This window comes from Pundamilia nyererei, unplaced genomic scaffold (genome assembly GCF_000239375.1).
Source record: "Pundamilia nyererei isolate P.nyererei 1_Seehausen unplaced genomic scaffold, PunNye1.0 scaffold00012, whole genome shotgun sequence".
Taxonomy (NCBI): domain Eukaryota; kingdom Metazoa; phylum Chordata; class Actinopteri; order Cichliformes; family Cichlidae; genus Pundamilia; species Pundamilia nyererei.
This window is the reverse complement of record NW_005187413.1, coordinates 3,070,474-3,092,764: the sequence shown is the minus strand read 5'-3', so window position 1 is coordinate 3,092,764 and position 22,291 is coordinate 3,070,474. Positions and strand designations below refer to the sequence as shown.

The following is a 22,291-nucleotide window of genomic DNA, read 5'->3' as shown; positions in this document are numbered from 1 at the left end:
ACATTGGCAAAGGTCTGCAAATAGTCACCATCAAATTCAGCCTGTACCAATGAGCACGATTTGTCTGACACATCTCCTTGCAATCGGGGATTGGACTCAACTGGTCGCAGCTAGTTGTGTTCTGGTCATATTCCAAGATAAAAGCAAGACTGACTGACTGTCAATTTGCTGTGAAATCACCATCCTGCAGCAACTATTCCACTACCTGTAGAGGAATTTCAGTTTCAGATCTTCCGATCTGGCTTGAGTCTGTTTTTAAGTAGGTAATGTGAATTTCTGTATGTGTAGTTGGCAATGCATTTGGAACAGACTGCTACAGATTTGCGATTTTTAGCTGATTTATCACATTTAATAGCTGCATTATCACAAACAGTTAGCGTAATTTTGGCCGTGCTGCAGTCTTCAACTGCTTTTTGTGAACGAAGGTGAGATTGGCAAACTTTTTTTTGCTATGTTCTCATGAAGGTTAAGATGTTCTAAATCATCATTTTGATCCGTGATAACCTCTTTACATTTCCCTTTTTGTCATCCTAGTTGTTGATATCATGAATTATAACCACATTAGGTCTATACACCAAGTCTGCTCCATCTCTGTCCATGCGAAGACATCCTGAAGTTGGAGCGTTTTCAAATTGGCCAAACTTGTTTTATTTTCCCTCTAAAAGAAATATCTTGTTCTCAGGAGCCGATTGTTCCACCATGTTCATCAGCTAGCCGCTAACTGTTCCTGTCATTTGGAGCTGAGCTGGTGGAGTGTAGTATGTTTCACAGTGTTTTTGCTGAAAGCAGTTGCCTGCTGATGCTGAAAACTGAACAAAACATTAAAGTCTCAAGAATGAAAGCTAAACAAAAGCTGACACTTTGTATAGAGCTCTGTGAAGGGAAAGGCAGCTGCAGATTTCACGCACGTTTGTCATTTTTATTGACTCTTCATGTTGTCATGTTTGGCTTTTGTGTTATTTGACACATTATAATTGATTTAATGGCACAAATACCTTAAGTTTTGAAATTGGCGTTTAAAATCCAATACTTGTGCAAAGTATTCGAGCAATTTTAGCATTTTTCTCGAGATCGATGGCCCGACTCTTTCGAGCGTTGCGTTTTTCAACCCATCATCGCCACCAGGAGGTGCTGCAATCAAAGTGCCGAGTTCCTCCAGGGAGTGGCTTTAACGTTACACTATTTAAAAGTCAGTGTTGTAATTAAGAAGTGAGTGAATAGATCTTAAAAGTTCATTGCGATTGATTTCATGGCATTCCCTTGTGCCTTGACCTGCTTTGAGATCGGGCTGATTGGCTGCCATTCAAGCAGTATTCCTCAACAAAACATTTCTCAGTAAAATTTCAAACAACTCCCAACCAAATTCATGGGGAATCGGAAGGCCCCAGAGACATTTGCATTGATCAAGGATTTACTTTCACACACACTCCCCTTCTTTCACAGGCTGTGATTCAAGGTCTTTTTGGCTTAGCTTCTAATTCCTCCTCTGCTGTTGGAGGGTTCAAACACACGCAGGGCCGCATTTTTAATGAAACTCCCAAGGCCAGCCAGCAACCCCTTTTCTTGGCTTTCTTCTGTTGCACACAGGATTACACTACTTCAACAACGGCAGTAACAGGGATTTATTACCATCTATGTAAATGTTTTTTGCGGTTTTGCAAAGCAGTTGCACAATTATGATAATGCCGTGGGTAGTTATTTCCTGTGCAGATTGATCCTTCACTTTGACCTGATGCTTTCAGTCTTGGAAATCTCCGGCATCATTTCTTCTCCTTCATGCTGTGGGCCTTCAGCTTAAGCGGCACTGGCACGTTAATGCTGCTGGCAGATTCTTTCTTGCCTCACGACAGGGGCTCGGATCATCCCTCATCACACAATGTTCTCCTCTCTTCAGATCATCTTGTCTCTTGGTTCTTTTTCTCAAGATCTCGTACTCATTTTCTTCCTGCTACCTGTCACTGGTCTGTTTGACTTACTTTGATTCCATTCATTCGCTCAGGACAACTTGTTCGCCATGTTATCTGTTTACTGACAGTCTGTGTTTGCTTGTTCAGATGCTCATCCTCCTAGTTTGCTTTGTGAAATGATTAAAAGTGGGCTTTTCTTATTCACAGGCTGACTAAATCCTCTGTAACTAGAGGGATCAACTGACGGAGCACCAGGTCTAATCTGGCTAATGATGTCAAACATAGATGTGGTAAAGGGTTGTAGAAGCATTAGCATATAACCTCAGCCAGGACAGTGGGAGGGATGATAATCTGCTGTGCCATGGTGTTTCAGATGCTGTGGAAATTTAACACAGCTTGAACTCAACATTACACGATCTTTCTGAGTGTAACAGCGGGCAGATAGTCTGAATTTTTAAGGTGAATCCCAGTAGCTGTGGATGCATGAAAACATAAGAACATTTTTTTACTTCTGAAGATGGGTTGCAGATCTTCCACTCGCACCTCATCCTTTGAGTTACATATTTAAAGTTTCCATTGATGTGTAAGGTTATAATCTGAGCAATCTGTACTTTCCAGTCACTTCATTAGGTTCATTTTCTTCTGTAAGGTCTTTACCTCACAATATAAGGTGCCTTGAGACGACTGTAATTTGGTGCCATATGAATAAAATTGAATTGAATGAATCAGCCAATCACACATCTGCAGCTCAATGCATTTAGGCATGTGGACATGGAGATGATGACCTGCTGAACATTAAACTGTGCAGAATGAGGAAGAAAGGTGATTTAAGTCACTTTAAATTCATCATGGTTGTTGGTGGTAGATGGGGTGGTCTGACTATTTCTAGAGTTTACAGAAAATGGTGCGAAAAAGAGAAAATATCCAGTGAGCGGCAGGTATTGGTTTGAAAATGGCTTGCTGATGCCAGAGGTCAGAGGAGAATGGACGGGCTGCTTCAAGCTGAAAGGACGGTAACAGCAACTCAAATAACCAGTCATAACAACCAGGGTATGCAGAAGAGCGTCTCTGCGAATATGAAACTGAGGCTACAATTTGTACATGCTCACCAAAATTGGACAATAGAAAATAGGAAAAACGTTGATGATGTAACATTTGGATGGTGGGGTCAGAATGCGGCATAAACGACATAAAAGCATGGATCGAGGCTGAGGACGATGGTGTAATAGTGTGTGGGAGGTTTTCTTGGCACATGTTTCCGGACCCTTGGTACCAACTGAACATGATGTAAACACTTACCTGAGTATTGTTGGTAACTGTGTTCATGACCTTGCATTCAGCAGGATAAAACGGCATTCACCAAGTTTAAATGATCTCACACTAGTTTCTTGAACATGAACATCACTGTCCACAAATGCCATCCACAATCGCCAGATCTCAATCTGACAGAGCACCTTTGAGATTTGGCGGAACAAAGGATTCATGGATGTGGCTCCAACAAATCTACAGCAACTGTGTCACATGACCTTATTGACAAGTAGTTTGTTAAAAGGTGTAGAATTTCCACATTGAAAATTTTTGATGGGCTGCCCGTGTGAGACTTTTGATACAACCAGCTTTCTTTTTTCTCTCTCTCAAATACCAACATGGTCCATAAGTATCAGTTTTTGAGTATGATATTCTCGATGTTTAAGTAATTTTCTACATAGTTTAACTTTGCATAAAGTTCTCAAGCTGGAAATATTTTAATACTGCTTCATTTTCTGTCTCTTAGGCTTTTGATACTCAGTTCAGAGAACTGAGGCAAAAAAAAAATGTCTGTATTGAATACCGCTGTGAGTTAATTACATCCTGCATGAAAACCCTGATAGAAATGGCAGGCTTGTAGGGAATGTGCTAGTTCATTCTGCAATAAAATCACAAGTTCAGATGTAAATTCAAAGAGGTAGCAGCAACATTCAGATGAGCTTCTAGAAATAGATTAGCTGTTTTTTTTTTTTTTTTTTTTTTTTTTTTTTTTTTTGGGGGGGGGGAGGCAAATATATAATCGTAGACCTGTTAAAGTCACATCAATGTATGTAAGCTAATTAAATTCTTTTACTTAAATAGTATTGTAATGAACTTATCTAATATAGAACGATTTAAAACGCTACAAAAAGCTTAATTTTCCCCACAAAATGTAATTAAAGTTTGCTTGCAGAAACTGTTTATAATCCTTTGAGAGAGAATGCAATAATGGCTGCTATTAAGAAAAGGCAATGGCATTAAAGCCTTGTGAAAAGCTAGCGCATGGAAGAAGCTCACAATGCGAGAGAAGGCTGTTGTGTCTTTTAGCGAGTCATGCAACAACTTAAAGAAACTCTGGCTTTTACTTTTAAAGCGGCGTCTTGGAGTCGATTAGTGGAATGTCGAGGTCAGCGGAGGCGGCTGGTGCAAGCTTTCTCTTAGATGCGTCATTGTGATCATTGCTCATCTGCTCACCACCGAATTCTGCAGATTCATTTATGAATCATTCTATAGAGGCAGAGTTTTTTCTTATTAATCTGCATACACACAATGCTCAATGGAAAAACAAGTTTTTGTTTATTAGCATGGAGTTGCATAGTATTTAGATAATTAATCATAGGGTTGATTTTTTATTTTTTATTTTTTATTTTTATTTTTTGCTTTAAGTAGCAGTGTTCTTGGAATGATTGTACAAGGTTGGCAGACTTTTTTCTTTTGCAATTTTTTCTCATTCTTCTTGGCACAATTGATAAAGCTCAACAATGCTGGAGGGGCAGCATCGATGCACTGCTGTTCTTTCTACTGATGCTTTGGCAGGTTAATGTTTGAGATCTAGCTGGGTACAACTTTTTCTAGAGCTTTCGCTCGGTCCGAGATCACGACTGCTTCTGGAAACGATTTTCACTTAAGATTGCTGCATATATCTTTACTTCCATCCTGATTAGTCTCCCGCTCCTTGCACGATCCTGTCACCACCGTGTTTGACTGTAGGGAATGTATTAATGAGGCGGTGCTCAGTGCCTGGCTTCTTCCGTGCACGTTGGGAGTTCAGTCTACCTTTTAGTGAAGTATGGATTCCTTCTGGCCACTTTACCATTAATGCCTGATTAGCTGAGTGCTGCACTGATGGTTGTTGTTCATTAAGGTTCTCCAGTCTGCACAAAAGAGTTACTGTTGTGTTCCTGTTAGCCTGCAAAACTCGCACTGAGGATGACTGGTGGCTGCAAAACTTGAAGATGATTTGAGGATACAGAGCTCTGTGACACTTTCACTGCTGCAGAAATATGATGTCTTTCTCTAGATCTGTACCTTTTCACAATCCTGTCAAACCTGTGGAGTTCTCCTACCCTCAATTATTTGTTTTCATTCTTATACATCCATTTCATTATGGCACACTGTATAGAGCGGTGTCTACACTTGCTAATTATGTTAAGGAAATTGAAAATTTCATTCTTATATCTTTAATATTTTAAAAATAGTCTCAAAATGTGTTTTTTGTGTAATAAATTTGAAATTGTGGAAAATGTGAAAGGGTCTGAACACTAATAAATGCATTACAGGTCTTACAAAAACAAATCATGACAATTTATGAGCTGACTGTTAGAAAATGTCTCCTGCATCAGTCACTCCCCAAAGGATTAAGATACTTTGAGGTTTTTACATTTCTTATTGCCAGATAATTTAGTTTAGTTTTTAATGAATATATATATTTTTAGTTTAATTATTTCAGAATAAGTCTGCAGTCTACGCAGCTTAGTTAATCCGTTTAATAAATGCAAGTTGTAGAAAAGAATTGTTGAGTTTGGACAGTTCATCCGAGCATTAATCATTAAAGCAAATCACAGCTACTTAGCTACTCTTTGCAAGTTTGATTTGTCACATTGGTCTCGCCACTGAGTTAGTTGTCATTGGGGGAAAAAATAAAATAAAAGACAAATCAGGATTCGGGTAATAATAATAGGCACAGAAATTATTTTTCTTACTTTAGACTGCCCATCTGAGCTTCTGTAGACCATGTTCTTTGATGAGTAATCTGCTTTGCCCTGCCTTAACACAAGTGTGCTTATTTTCTTCCCTTGTTTGATTCGATTCTCTCTTTTTTTTTTTTCTTTCTACCTCTTTTCTTTTTTTCTCCAGTTGCTATACTCCTGAAGGATGAGTACTTTGTAGCTGGGGCTGGACTGCCAGGGCGCTTTAAGGCTGAGAAGATGGAGTTTCACTGGGGCCAGAGTAATGGATCAGCAGGCTCAGAACACAGCATAAATGGCAGAAGGTTCCCTGTAGAGGTAAAATGCCATGTTGCTACCATGCAATCTGATAAATGTGCGATATGGAGTGTTGAAGGTCAACAATGAATGTTGGAGAGAGATTAGTGAATTCAAGTTTATGCTTGAACTATTTTTATAGCATTTTTTTTTTATCCATAAACACCAGCATCTAAGTCGTCCCGTCCCCCGTCCCCCCCCATTTATCCAAATTATTTATGACAAAGATTTGGTGGTAGTTTAAAAAAATGTGCAGGTATTTCTGTCATAAGCCTTTGTACTGAGCTAAGGGAACATATTGATGCACAAAAACATTAGTTTTCAAGTCAAGACACGGTACTAGTTTGAGGCAGATCATTGGATCAAAGTAAATCCTCTTCATATTTTAAAGTAAATTCTGGATCCAAGGAAAATGAGAAACAGTGCATCGTCTTTAGTTTGCATTTATTTAAATGATCTTTTGCTAGCTGCCACATTGCTACAGATTGTCTTCACACGTCTACTAGAAAATAGCCGTATGCCATAATTGGTGAGAAAGTACCCCTGATGATAGAAATCTGTCTTGCCTCATTTTGACAGCCTATGACATTTGTAATACAGAAAGGCTTTTTAATAAATTGGGATTATGTTGTTCAAAACACATGGGATTTTATGCGATAGGGAGCGTCTTACGATCGCATTACGGAACTGGCTTAACATGAGAAAACTGACTGGAAGTGGTTCAGTTCCTGTAACATGGCTGTAAAGACTGACGCCCCTCTGAATTATTGATTGTCTCCACGTATTAAAGCACAAATTTCACGTTTAATATCATGCATAGATTGAGGTATTAGTGACTTTGAATGCATCATTTATGCCAGCCATTCCTAGTCGCCGTCTAAAATTGGAATTGCAGTTGTGTAATGCTCTTCTTGCAAAGTGGGGTCATAGAATACGGTTTTTACCGCCTCTTATGTCAAATTGTTGATAATTAGTTTAAATTTAGCAGCATATGAAAACAGGAAGTGGCTGTTAGTGAGCCTTTCTGTCCTATCTCCAAACACACAGCTAGAAGCCTCCTGTGTTTGTTTCTTGGCCCTCCTCTTTGGAGCCATCTCTGCAGGCACAGCTTTTGATGCTGAATGGCTGGGTAATTAGATTTATTTTTGCCACATAATTTTGTGTTCAGTGTAGTGTTAAAGGGCACCGGATAATGTACAGCCATTATAAAGCTGTTGTGCATATGGCTCCTTTGATGGTGTGCTACCTAATAAGACTGAAGAATTTACTTTAATAGCCAATTTGAGCAGCTGTTGGAAAACAAAGCATTTCTTTCAGTAATACAATTTATAGATGAGAAATATAGATTTGTAGCTTAGTATACTTTTTTTTTTTTTTTTATACGCCAAGGTTTTGCGTTGAATCCTCTGTCAAAGAACATGGATTCCAAAGCTAATATGTGTTTCCCTTTATAAATAAGCATAAAGCATACCAGCCTTGGAACCAGTTAAATACACATAAATGATATAATAATTAAGTGGAAAAATTCCAAAGTCATAGAAATATATACATACATACAGAGGTTAAAAAAATATTGTTACAGCTGCACAAGATAAACTTCTGCTGTAATGCCAGCACACACATCCATCATCAAACACGCACAAAATAAAGCTAAACATCTACAATTACTGAATAATTGTCTGCCGACAGTGAAATTGCAAAAATGTGGGTATGGTACTGGCACCCTAGACTGAATGCTCCTTAATGTGTGGCAGCAATCAAGAATGAAACTCTTGCCATTTGCAAAGGACATCTGCTATAGCCTTTATCTCACTAATAAATGAAGGAGTCTCTGTATGTGTGCATGTGGGTCCTTTGTATTTCTCAGCAAATCTTCTTACAGTCTATTTCACACTGCTGGGGATGAAAGGAAGTGGGGTGTTGAATGTAAAGTGGCTGTCAGTTGTTTTCTGTTACCATCTGCATGTGAAGTATTTCAGGAACTTCAGTTAATTGTAGCTTGTACTGATAGATTGCATTATTGAACACTGATAGTCCCAACATTGTAGTGTCTACCAACAGGCATGTAAGTCTATTTAGATTTAAAAACTGTAGCTACATCTAGGGTATGCTTATTAATTAACCTCTGCTGATAGGTGGTGCCACATGTGACTGATGACGCACCACCCAACAGCAGAGGTTAATTAATAAAACTGTAGTCAAAGGAGCTTGTAAAGAAAAGCGTCTGGACTTAAGTTGCTTGAAGACGTTTCACCTCTCATCCGAGAAGCTTCTTCAGTTCTAAGGTGAAATGGTGGAGAGTCCCAGATTTAAACCTAGTGGGAGTATCCCCCCCCGGGGGACAAAAGGGCCCCCTGATGATCCTCTAATCGCCTGAGCCAAGGTGTGAAAATGGGTGTGGGTCCCAATAAGCCAGGGTTTCGGGTGAGCTCATTGTGAAACCTGGCCCCACCTTATCATGCAAATTCCTGCTTTTCTTTACAAGCTGCTTTGACTACGATGACCTGGATGACCGAGAACCTTCACAGACATAATAAAACTGTAGAAAAGTTGGGCACGGCAGTAGAAAGGAGGGCTCTCTCATATTTGATTGTGAATGTGATATATGTACACTGTTTGCAATTTTTTTTTTCTGAACTCAAATCTTTGTAGCTATCAGCTGTCCTACTTTCTGTTTTCTATTTTATCACTGCAGTGGTTTTATCAGAGCAAGTGTGCTGTCGGCTCATTCAAAAGAAGCTCTCTCTGGATGGGCACTGCAACTTAAATAATGGGTGACCCTCTTCTTGTGCCATGTCTTCTTTGAACAAGCATGTCAAGAACATGCAACCCAGATAGGACTGACTTGGCACAGTATAATGGGGAGTGTGTGTGTGTGTGTTGGGGGGTGTAGGCTCACCAAAAGCCACTCGTAGCTACAAATAGTGACTCTATTGTATCAGAATGTGCTGCTCCCGATGACATTTCCTATAGGAAGTACAAAAAGGAATATTCCAGACGTCAGCAAATACATCCATCTGTATAGGAAAAGGAAATGTATGTACAAGGTGCAGCACAAAAGTGGCTCTGAGTTGGAGGTCCTTTTTTTTTCCTCTTATCAAACAGTCAGCTGGCATACTGTACATCAGAAATGATAGATTACCTCAGATACCAGAAAGCAAACATGAAATAAAATGATATGTTTTGAAGGGAAATGAGGTTGTGTAGGATATAGCCCTTAGCCATTTCCTCTTTTTTTTCCTCCCTTTTTTTTAATATGACTTGGCAGAATTTGATGTATTTACGATGATATCAAACCTGACACGATGTGTGCAGCCAATCCCTGCGTGTTACAGCCTATGTATAAATGTTTGTGCTTGATGTACCCAGTGATCGTTTATAGCAGAGGCTGGCTTTTGTTGTGTATATGTTTTTGTTCTTCAAGAGTTGAACAGCATGACCTTGGAGGTTGAGCTCCAGGGCTTATTTGTCTCTGCTAAACAGAGACCGTTTTCCAATCTGCTGCTGTCTAATTATCTCTCCACTTTAAATGCGTCACTTTGAGCTCTGACTCACATATAACACTGTGCATAAAGCTTTTGCTTTTTCAGTGTTAAAAAAAGGAGGGGGGGGGGTATTTACTGTCCCACCTGCCCAGAAGCTCTAAAGTGTATACAAATGTAGTTCACATGTGTCCAGAGGGTCGAAACACAAAATTTGAATTCAACGAGCTGTATTATAGAGCAGGTCTGGCTTTGTACCATGGTTATTTTAAAAAAGTAAAGGGGGGAAACAAAACAATGGGCTCCTGAGCTTGACATTAATCTAACCGCGGTCTTTTTCGTGGGAGTGAAGTGGGGAAATCGATAGATGGACCACCTGTTCGCTCAAACAGCGGAGTGAAAAATGAAACTGGAATTTTTTTTCTCCCTCAGGGTACCATAGGGAGATCTTTTCTAATAATATATGAGGGTGTCACCAAGGTTAGATTAATTATACATGGATTACAAATCACACCTTCGAAGGGTATGCGTTTGCACACAGTACTAGGGATGTATGAAAAGTGTTGAGGTGAGTGTACAGTAAGAAAGGGAGAAGTTGAGTAAAGATGAGTGTCCAATGAGCGAAGGGCCACTCCATTAGATATCCTCAGCTCCCTAATAACTACTGGAAAAGATTTAAGGATGGGGCCGGTCCAGATATTGGCTGGCATTATTTATTTAGATTTTGATTAAGATGCCAATTTCCTGAAAAGAAAAGTTTGTTTTTAGTGGTTGGATGTTATACTAAAAGGATCACAGTTAATTGCTTTACAGCAATATATGCGTATTAATAAAATTTTTTTTAAAAAAAGTAACTTACAGTGACTCTAAATGGATCCTACTCTGGTACTCTGTGCTGCAGACAGTGCTGAGATGATCAGAAATAATGCAGTCAGAGCGTGTTTTGCTTAACAATCTCTGATGCAACGTTTCCTTGAGCATATTTTGCTGAATTATCTTCTGGGCCAAGTAAAGCCCCTCAATAGGCCAGAAACAGTCGATAATATTGGCCAGCCGATGTATGCTGAGCCTGAAATCTCAGTGTACTGCACCACTGAGATAACTCAAATAAGCAAAAGATGTTTAAAAGAGGACACACACACACACACACACACACACACACACACACCCAATTACAAAAATTGCAAACAAATCCAGATAGTGTTACAAGAACAAAACTGGTGAAAAGAAATATGGATGTGTGTATATTTATATGTGAATTAAGTTTAGAAATAGAGAGCTAGATAGCTAGCTATAGTATAGATTGTACTGTATGTACTTGGTAAGTCTTTTACATTGAAGTGGAGATATATTTGTTCCACTCTTACTCTAGCAAACAATTAGTTCGGATGCTGTCATTTTAAATGTACATCAGTGATGCCTGCACTTACTGACACATATATTGTGTTGTTTTGAATAACTCAAGAGACTAACTACACAACACGCGTTCTTACGAAACAAATTCTGACAGGATAGTGCCGACTCGAATCATTTGCTCCATGGCTGCTGCATTTCGTGAGCATCTTGTTCAGTCTTCTGACTACTCGTATAATAGTAGATTTTTCTACAACGAAGACTACCTTTCAACGCGCATAAACGCCAAGCAACACCACAACAAATGTTACTTTAATGGATGGAGATAAAAAGTTAGCCGCTTGCTTAGCATTGGATTCAGTATTGTCGCTGACAGCAGCTTCTCCCCCTCCTGGCTGGTCCCTTCCCTTCTGCTTCACAGCCGAGATGGGTGAGTTAAAGGGGAAAAGCACACACAGTTATATGGCCATTATGAGTTGCATCATTTCATTTGGGTACCTCTACAGGTCCCTCATGTAGTTGTATTTGTCAGTGTGAATACACTTACGCTCACTATTAGCACTGTGTTAAGCATGGAAATGCGCAATTTGAGACACAGCATTAGTTACATAGACTGGATGAGCTTAGCTTCTCTGGCTGAGAAGCTGCTGGTTGCCAAGGTTCTTAATTTTTATAGATGCTTATGAAAAGTTGCACCCAGTTTCTATGATTTATAACCTCAGTAAACATTTTTCTGTTGACTTTATAGTCTAAATCACTATTTTCAGGTCATATTGACTAAAATTCAATTAATTTTGTATGTCACGGTCATTATTGGAGTCAAACGGGGTGTGCTGGCTCGTTGACTATTTGTCAGTAACAAGTTATGTGAAACGGCGTCATAGTTGACACTTCCATCTTTTAGATACAGTTCACAGATTTCCATCATGTGCTGTCTTTTACTTTGTCTATAAAGTTCTGTCAGTCATTTGTAATGTGAAATACTAAGTTTAATTTAGTTGTTCAGCAGCACCTACTGTGCAAATTAACACTTTATTGACACTTTATTCGTCTTGAAAATGAAATCTCTAGCACTTTGTAGGTGCCCAACTAAAATGATAACGTAGATGATCATGTGCGATTTGAGTGCAAGAATGGAGAGATTTATCTGTTAATGACAAAATGCTGCGGTAGCACACTTGTTGTAAAGGAAAGAAGAAATGCATTTGTGATACTGTGATAACATCTAAGCTCCCTCCGCCAACAAACTTATTTCTTGTAGATTTTGTGTCTTGCCTCAATATTTTGCCGTCTTGGGAAATCACGCCAAACATGACTTTGTTTTTCACCTGTGTGCGCCTAAATGGAACTCGGGATTGCAGAACAGCTTTCAGCACTTGTGTTCACACTCTCTTGGTGGCGAAAAAAAAAAAGGGTTGCTATAGATGGAGGCTCAGAGTATGTGGACAGCATATCTCTGTGCATTACTCATAGCTTAAAGATTGGTCAGACCCCACATCTGCTCCTTTTTCAACGACTTTGAGCGCTATCTGTAAGCGTGGATAAAGCTCACTCTAAAGAGCAGGGATTCTGACAAACCTAAAAACAAAATGTTGTAATTCTGCAATCAAATAATTGAAATTCCTTTACTGTTTTCACTGTGATGAAGAATCCAGTTTTCCAAAGTGTGCTGTTAACAAGAGCAGGTCACATGAGCCAGTCTCTCTGAGTAAATGAAGCCTAAGGGGGTGAGCTTAATTGGGTAAAGTAGTTAATAACATCTGAAGGGTGATGAATGGCCGATGCTCTTTCTTGCTGAGTTCTCAGACAACAAATTAGTTCCATTAAAGGCTGCAGTTAAAGGAACTCTGAAGGAAACTGATTAACTTAAATTATCTGAGTAATTTTGTACCTGGTTAAAGCTGATGGTTAGCATTAATGGATTTATACACTTATTTACTTTGACTTTTTGAATCTGTTGTCAGCACAGCCACGTGTGGTTTGTGGCTTCTCGTAATTTTCCTTTGAAAAGAAAAAAGACGTGCATACCCTTTAATTAAATCAACATCTAGGACCTTTTTCTTATTGCCAATTAACTCGGTTCAGTGACATGAAAGGGTTTTTCAATTTAAAGAGGCTTGAATGTGCAATGATAGACAGCTCCAATTGCTACTTTTAGAATCATTTGCTGATTCTGGTCAGCATTACGGTTATATGTCTGCTTTGAAATATGGAAAGAAGAGTGGGTTGTTTTTTTTTTTTTCTTTTTAATTGAAAACCCAAGGCATGGTACATGCTATATATGGTGTATTCTCTGTATGCTGGTTTTCCATTACAACCCACACGCCCAAAGCTTTGTTTTGAAATCCGAAGCGGTGTTTGTGGGTGATTTAAGGTAATTTAAGCAGTGATCAGAAGAATGCCATTCTGTTAGATCTCAGCACAAGGGGGATCACGTTCCTCCAGCTTTTCCACTCTGCTCGTGACTGTCTGTTAGGACAGTCACCCTGAGGAATGGGATGCTGTATTTCTCTAACATCCTCCAGGAGTGGCAGCACACAAAAAGGAATGACACAGATTATGGGAGATTTATAGGAGTGATAAATACACCCTCTTTTATGCCCCTCAAAACAGCTTTTCATCAGCTCCTCAGCAGTGTGTCCAAGTGATTGATGACAGGACTGTTCGCTCTCCTTGTCCACTCCTTAAGCTGTTTATGCTCTGTTTCCCACCCCAGATGCAGATCTACCTTTACAATCCGGATGACTTTGACAGCCTCAGTGCTGCCATTAAGGAAAGACGCATCGTTGCTGCCATGGCCATCTTCTTCGAGGTAAAGTATCAGCAGAGTTGGAGTTTGAGGTGCACAAGAAAATCCAACAATGCACTGCAGCACTTGTCTTTTGGACTGGGCAACCATTTAGGTCCAGACTAAATACCCAATTGATGACCTACCATGAAATTTAATACACATTCAAGTTCCTCTCAGCTGAACTGTGATGGATGGCATCATTGGGGTTTTATGAGCAGATATCAGTAAAAGTTACTGACATTACTATCAGCCTTATGAGTGTGCATCCTTCATAGCATAGCTTAGTTTCCTCATCGGAGGTCTCAGAAGAGTAAAACCTCGTTGTAGTAGCTCTGGGTGTAGTTGCTGGAAATATTGATGGAAAATATCCTTTTTCACTGTTGTATGAAATGACTTACTGCCAGCTGTAAGAGATCATTTACAAAACCAAGGAGATGAGTGAATAAATGGAATAGATAAAAGGAAGCTGCCTGTAGGAGTCAGGAGGATTAAAACGGGGCATTGGAACTATGGATTTAAGATTGGGATTGTTTTTGGTCCAATTTTGAGAAAGGTAATCATATAAATTTTTCAAGTCCGTAAATGATAAATATTTATTAGGAATGATCTTTGGCACCTGCGTTGCGATAGGAAATTTCCTCTCCAGCTGGTTGCTGATTGCATTTCTTGTTCTGTGGCACACAGCAGATTGTTTGCTGAGATACTACAAATTGTCCCCTGAAGATCTGAGCACGTAAGCTCTTAATGGGCAACAATGGTCCTAATTTCTATTAGGTGTGCAAACACCTCCAAGATTTAAGCAGCAGCACTGAGAACTCTGCGGTTTCTATCTCTGTTAGACTAATTTCTATTAGCAACAACTTTACAGTTGGTGGCAGCTGATGTATATCTGCTAACCTTCACCTTAATAGTTTATAGAAAAGATTCTGTTCTTCGACTGAGGTAGGCTGGAATCGGGACACAGGTGTTTGCAATGTAGGTCTGCTCTTAGACAATGATGAACCGCGTGTGCACGAGGACCTAAATGGCTCCGCTGGGTCCTGACAGCCCTATTGCTTACTGCAATTAGCACCACCATACACAATTTGTTGGAAAAACAGTTTACAGTGTGAAGGTTTTTAAGCGGGCATGCACACACTGGCTCAGATTTACTATTTCTAATCAATGAAAAGTATTCTTCCTCTGCTCCCCAAAGGCCTATTAATGGCCTCTAAGGTGTGCATATTATCCACATTCAGCATTCAGCTCCAAACAATTACTCTCCTCTGACTGACCTGAATTAATGTCGAGCAAGGTATTATTGGTCCCCGCATCCCAACACTGTTTTTGTCCAGTCTTGTCTCTTAAGTGGGACGCTGGGAATATTTAAAAGCGTTGGACTGAGCAATATTGCTCATCTTTTGTTATTTCAAACAATGAACTGCCAGCCCAACAGATAAAGAAGGCATCATCACCAGTCCTCTGGAGACGGCACAGGAGGAGGACGGCTGTGGTCATTAAAACATTTTAAATCATCTGGAAAAAAAGAAATTCAGATGTGGATTTTTCAAAAGTCGGAAAAAGTTTCAGAAAGTGTCTCCCTGAATGTTGCTCAGTGAACATCACAATGTTCATCTCTAGTTTTTTCCCCCCCCATTTTCCCCCTTTTGTGTGTGATCTACATTCTAGGTCACAGGCCACACATGGATACTACCCGTAGATCTGCAAAGACCAGAAAATGTGCATTTGTTTGGAAAAATATTTGGCATTTAGGAAAATGGATGAGACAGCTCTCTGACAGAATTTATCAGTATACTCTGCGGCCCGACTGTAAAAGCACCGAGTCCTCGGCAAACCTGTGCCTCAGCAGACAGATATTGAGTTATTTTTGCCACCATTTCATTCTATTGAGTTTCGTAGCATTAGGAAGCACACTCGTGAGCTCATTCTCCCTACCTTCATCTGTAAAATGTACACTATTAAAAATGATTTTCATGCATCTATATCATATTTCTTTTCTTATCTGATGGGCTTTTCCTTTTGATGTGAAGTCACTCTATCAGACCTGTGCTGTGAATAGTTTTTAATTAGAAAAGTTCAATCCAAAGAACCTTAGTAACAGACGTATGAAACTTTGTTGAAAGCATGTTTTGTAGCTGAGATTTAATTTAGTTTGCTTTAAATCACGTTTGCAGCAGATGTGACTGTCTTTTAAAGTAGTGCAGGTTTTACTGTACATACAGTATCACAGCTAAAAAGGCGAACGCAGTCTTTGAAATGATCAGATATGTTTAGTGTCTTTTATAACAATCAAAGCATCAAAAGCAGGTTAACATACTAAAGGCAGAGCAGGAATTGGAGACGTAGTTTATGGTTATGTTGGCGAGTGGGTACTGCACATAAACATCGAGGTTATTTTGTAACACATTTTTAAAACTGTGTGATGATAGGTTCCGATTTTTGGTGGTTATTTTCCAAGTAAACCAGAACAATCAAACCCCGAAACAAAAACCATTACAAGAAGCAGAATGGAAAAAGATGGCTTCTGGTGCTGCAGTTTAGTCCGCTGATGTCGATTGTCTTTTGGTATTTTATTTGGATTATTATAGAAGTCTGTTAATCCCTTTTCTAATCCTTTGTCTCTGGATGTTTCCTGCAGCTGGGGCAAAAAGACAACCCAGCTGTGGACCCCATCATCCAGGGATTGAAGGGAGTCGTGCATCATGGTAAGTAGCGGGCACGTAACCCCTGACACACTCTACTTTCCGTAGAAGAATAGTTTTCATGCCGTTGAGTGCTCGTCATTCTTTGTTGAGCTGCGATGCTTTTATTTGTTTATTTCATATAGTTTTAACTTTAATTCTATAATCTCTCAATCTCGCAAAAAAACATTACATTTGGGGAAATAAAGTTCTAATGGGATCTTCGAAAAGCAATTGACCCTTACAAAATCCCTCTGATGTTTTCGTAATAGATGTTTTGATTTATCCGCAGAGGTAAAATCCTTTTGCCATTGCAGATATGGTGCCGTTCCTCCTCCAGGAACAAAATGTCAACTCTCTTGCATTCAGCTGCTTAAGCACTATTATTTAAAAAATTCCAAATGAGTCTAAACACAAGCTATGAGCAGAGTTTAACTTCAAAAGGAGATAAAATTTGTAAGATCCCGCCTCTGCCGTGCTACTGTGGCTCCACAGTAGGAGACCTCCAAGGAGCTTCACTCACAGAGAAAGAACTATTAATTACATCTCAGCCTTAATTAGACAACCCTTTGTTTTAGTCAGGCTCAAATGTAAATCTATGAGCTCTCATGGACTGCAGCTCCTGCATAGGCTTATATTCATATTTAAGCTATTAATGTCTTGTGCTATGGCACAATTCTTCATGGCATATTGTTTTAAATTACTGCTGCTGGGCCGGCGTCACGGGATTCATGGCTTATGCAGTCTATAAGCATATGTTTTATCACGAGTGTGTAATCCTTTACTACAGATGAGGGCACAACAGCTCTGTTTACACGGACACGTTTGACTTGTTTTACAGCCTGCAGCTGACGGTCTTTTTGTGACCATAATCGTAAACAGACAAGGACATGTAAGAGTATGAGGATATATAGAAGCGCAGCATAATTGCTCTTCACTCACGCTGGATTTGAAAGACCAGCGCTGGGCTTCACTGAATCGATTCTAATTATAATTCAACAACCTCAACTTTCTGGAGATAGGCGTTTCGATGTTTTGCATTGTGGGCTAGCGAGGTTATGACATTTGGCATTCACGTTGGAGGGGAAAAAAATATTAGCGGTTTTCTTTTTGCTAAAGATAAATGTATAAGGGTAAAAATTTGACCATAGCAAACCACTGGAGGCTACAGGAACACATGGAATTTGGCCTCAGAACCAGGAAAGGGGTCACTTTGTTTTGGCAAATTTTAAATAACTGTATTCTGATTAGCCTTAAACCAGGATAACGTGTGTGCGTGTGGTTATTTTCCAAAGATGTAGTTAAGCTCCCTTTTTCTTTTGTTATATAACCTCGATAAAGACAGATTATCAAACATGTTGCATATACTTGATTATTTTGAGTCTCCAAGTGCCTGGACTGCACAGATGTCCATGCTTGCACCACATTATTTCATTTCCTGACTGAAAGAGAGCCTGGTGTGGGTGTGGTGGTTTTTGGCCTGTCTTCCTCCGTGCCTTCTCCCCTGTTAGGATGCTTGGTTTTTCAACTAGCTCGTTATCCCGCAGTCATCCATCCATCAACATCTCGGTGGCCCATGAGCGATAGGGCACGTACACTGTCTGAAGACGGAGAGAGGAAAGGCTGTGCGCGCTGAATTTCAGTCGGGGTAGAGATGAGGCATCAGGGGCGAAGCTTCCCGTACCTCACCAGCCTGAATATAAACCACACCCTAAACCCATGAGCTACGAGAGATTATATCTGAATTAAGTTTGGCTTTATGTTGATATTTGTCATCATAATTCAAGGAGAAAAAAAACAATCAAACCGACTTGCATAATCCACTTTACATAATCGCAGGACATATAGGAATTTTCCTCTAAAAGATGCTTCTGCTTTTTTTTTGTTTTTTTGTTGAGTGTTTGTTTTTCTGCACAGCTTTACCTGATTCTGATCAGAGGACTGAAGAGATCCAGCAATCATTATGATCTGTCGTAATTCCAATGGCCCATGCCACAGTTGCTGCACAGAGCAGAGCACGCTACCACCCAGCCACAGATCAGCTGTCAGAGCTGGCCATTTTATCACACTCCTCTCCCTTTGCTCTTCTCTCAGTCCATCCGAGTACAGAGATCTGGCCAGAGTGATAACAAGTGGTGAGGCTTTTAACTACTGCCATTCCACTCGTGGAGGTTTCAGGAAAGCAGTAATTATGCCACACCGGGAATGAAATGAAACAACCTTGTTAATGTTGGTGTAATTGTAACTTGACACATTAAGGGTTTTAGTGCGCCGAGCGATATGCTTTACAGCGCTGTGTATTGACAGGTTTTGATCTCTTTACACAGAAAAGGAGACCTACCTCAGGTCGTTCGTCTTGAGGGATCTGCTGCCATCGTCGGTGGACAGTTATTACAGATACACCGGCTCTCTGACCACTCCGCCCTGCAGCAAGGTAGTGGAGTGGATCATCTTCTCCAGGCCTGTGTATCTGTCCCACTCACAGGTGCGTCAAGTTCACATACGTGCACGCACGCACACACACACACTTGTCCATACAGCTCTATTCTCCACGCACAGTCAGATCCCATTTGCGCACAGTCAGTGGATCGCTTGCTGTCCCACGGTGTCAGTGCACAAGCAATTTTTCCCCTCATCTGCCTCCCCTCCTTATTCCTTTTTCCTTCGTTCCTCTCCAACTCCTCTGCATATGAAACCATCACTGCCTATATAGTGGATGATTAAGCAGGAAGGGAGAGCCAATTACTGGCATTTGAATGATAGTAAGTGTGAGATAGCACCTATGCATATATTGTGCTGTTAGTGTGAGACATTGACTAAAGACTCCTAAATGGAATACTGCTCTGTGTGGAAGCTGGCTATCATATTATTAAAGTTGTTCAGGTTCATCAATTTAAATTCTCATTTACCTGAAGTAAAAGTTTGACACGTGTAATGAAAAAAATGCCTTTAAACTATTCATTTATGTGCTTTACAGCATCTTGCCTCCCACGGTTTTTGCTGTTTTGATTTGAGAGATAATATATGCCAAGCCATGCCCAGTGCTTTCTGCTGATCCCATACACAGTCCTTTGCTGCATCTTTTATACAAACAATTCTTAGGTTACCCAGCTGCATATCCTCTAGAGAATTCTGTGCTGTAGAAATTTGCAAGGCTCAGTGGAATTTCCATCATCTTGCAAGAGGACAAATCTTTTGTTCAGAAATGACTTCTCCTGCAAGAATATTGACCCACCTTTACAATGTTTGTGACGCTCACAGATAGTCTTTTATGAACCTGTAATTCATTTCTCCAAGCACGCATAGGACACATTGATTCCACAGTATCTGTAATGTGTAGTCATTACAGCACACTGCAGGAGATCATTCATGGCAATCAATGGCCACAAATTTGCCCCATTGAGAAGTTACAGCCCAGCATGCAGCCCAGGGTGATGATTGAAGTCTGTGCCTACTGGTGCCTGTGGTGTGAATGTTACTTGCAAATGCTGTACTCCAGTTGTGAAGAGTCAGCTACTGGCATGCAGCTCCAAATGCAGTTCTGCATGATATATTGAAAGCGCGTGGACAGACGCGTATACATATGCACAATAGCACTTGAATTTGCCTCAATAGCTATTCTTTGTTTCTTTCTATCCAGCTGGAGGCTTTCTACTCCATCTTTACAACAGAGCAACAGGACCACGTCAAGTCTGTCGAGTACCTGAGGAACAACTTCAGGCCCCTGCAGGACCTGGGCAATCGCAAAGTTTTTAAGTCGGCTGTAGAAAATGCATGGCAGAGGGATTTGACCGAGATCCTGGGAAGCCCTCATAGCACCGAGGCTTCAAAAGGTAAGCTTTGTTTTCTCTATGATTTTGAGATTTTTCTCAGCTGCAGCACTACTATAAAAGGATTTGCTTAATCCACGGAGCTCCCATAATTACAATTATTACTTACTTTTTCAGCGGGGAATAGTTGCTTGAATTGGTAGCTAATATTGCAGCGTGGATTAATGTTGTAAATGCACACTGTGCAGAATAGTGTTGACATTAAGCCAATGTTGCATGGACCAAGATCTGTGATAGAAACAGTCTTACAAGTCATACAAGGAAAAAAACTGAAAAGCAGGAAAATGCTTAGAAAGGGCAAACTAAATATGAGGACTTCTATCAGGGTTTTAAATATGATGATGGGATTTTATGCTTTATTTTCTTTTTTTAAATGGGAGATGAGTGTTTAAACTATCTCGGTGGGTTAATTTCAATCACAATCTACCTAAATATATACTGGCAAGATATAAGTGGGCATTAATCTAAACCTGTTCATTTTATACTCGATTGGCTCAGTAAATGTTAACATGCTAATGAAAAACACTTAATTTTCAGATTTTTAAGAACTGAGTCCGTTCACTATGCAATATGGGCCCTAATTTATGTGTGCGTGTGTGTGTGTGTGTGTGTGTACACACACACACATTGGAAACCAAGTCACAAACTACCCAGCTACATAATGATTTCGACTTAAAGTCTAACAATCCTGTGTGCCTGGGCGTGTGTGAAACTGTCTATACTGATCGATATTATTAAATGAAATGTGCAAAGAGGGCAGCAGACTCGGTGCATACACGTAAATAAAATAATATGAATGAAGTGCTTTATTTAAATTAGTTTATGCATTGTTTGGATTTTGTTCCTAGATTCTAACGGATAAAAGAGTTTGTTAGCTGGCAAGTGTTGATTTTTGCCAACTGAAATTATAGAGGCGGATTTTATTTGCTGTATCTAACTAGCTAATCAGGCTAACATTAGCATCGTTAGAATTTAGAGAACATGAATCCTGGTAGATCAGGAACTAATCAGAGGGAAAAAAATATTTTTCAGCTGCTATTTTAGGCACAAGGTGTTGCCATAGCGCGCGGCGCCGCATGTCTGATTTGGCATATGCCGGATGCGCTTCCTTACACAACCCCCAAAAGGATTTGTCTCTTCTCTCGGGATCAAACTGGTGATCTTTTGTTTGTTAGTCAAATATCTAAACCGCTACACTATGAAGCCATAGGGAACCAATCATAGATCTCGGCTAAAATCAGTCTCTCAGTAAAGGGACAATTTTATTGTGGTTTTTTTTTGGGTTTTTTCTCGTATTTTGTTAGATAAAAGTCGAACAGAGGAGAAATCAGTAGTTTAATGTAATAATTCCAATTTCAGGAGCTTTTTGGGTAAAACTTGGCACATTTGATTCTCTCACTGATACAACTGATTCTTCAAAGCACATATTAATACCAGGCACGGACCTCATGCAGTGCTTGATCAGAGTATCTTTGTTTGTCTTTCTCTTTTATGTGTGCATCTTGCCGTGCTGGCTTTAACCGAACAGTACAGGAACTATGGAGACTAATGAGAAAGGCTGCTGCTCCTTAAAGTGGTGTTGTTGGTGTCTGGCAGGGAGAATTGATTGGGAATGCTTGTGATGAAGTTGGAGCACTCTAACGGGGCCGATCAGCAATCATCATTAATATGTGGTACAGCTAAAATAGACCCATACAAATTAAGTTGTGAAATTGCTTTTGTGGCATTATGTCAGTAGGCAGAATGAATGGGAACCAGTGTCTTTTAATTTTTTGTTTACCCCTCCCTCGTCTTTTTATTTATTTATTTATTTCTTTTCTGTTTTGCGAAATCGAATCTGCATTTTTATCAAAGAATATTTTTGTGTAAGAATGTATAGGCGAATGGAGGTTTAAACACTGTCAATCTCATCTGCAAGGATGACATCTGTCAAGGTTGTGCAACGGGGGCTGTTTGTCCGCGCACAATAAATGATG

General features: G+C 39.9%; 1 protein-coding gene across 1 annotated transcript in view; it reads left to right on the top strand.

Moving 5' to 3' along the window:
* Window positions 1–22,291, top strand: part of LOC102203672 (protein tyrosine phosphatase receptor type G) — a 109,475-nt gene that overhangs the window by 62,051 nt on the left and 25,133 nt on the right. The window contains exons 4-8 of the mRNA XM_005724486.2: window positions 6,051–6,199; window positions 13,730–13,825; window positions 16,443–16,509; window positions 18,813–18,970; window positions 20,126–20,318. Of these exons, the coding sequence (XP_005724543.1) occupies window positions 6,051–6,199; window positions 13,730–13,825; window positions 16,443–16,509; window positions 18,813–18,970; window positions 20,126–20,318 (663 nt within the window). The remainder of the gene's footprint in view (window positions 1–6,050; window positions 6,200–13,729; window positions 13,826–16,442; window positions 16,510–18,812; window positions 18,971–20,125; window positions 20,319–22,291) is intronic.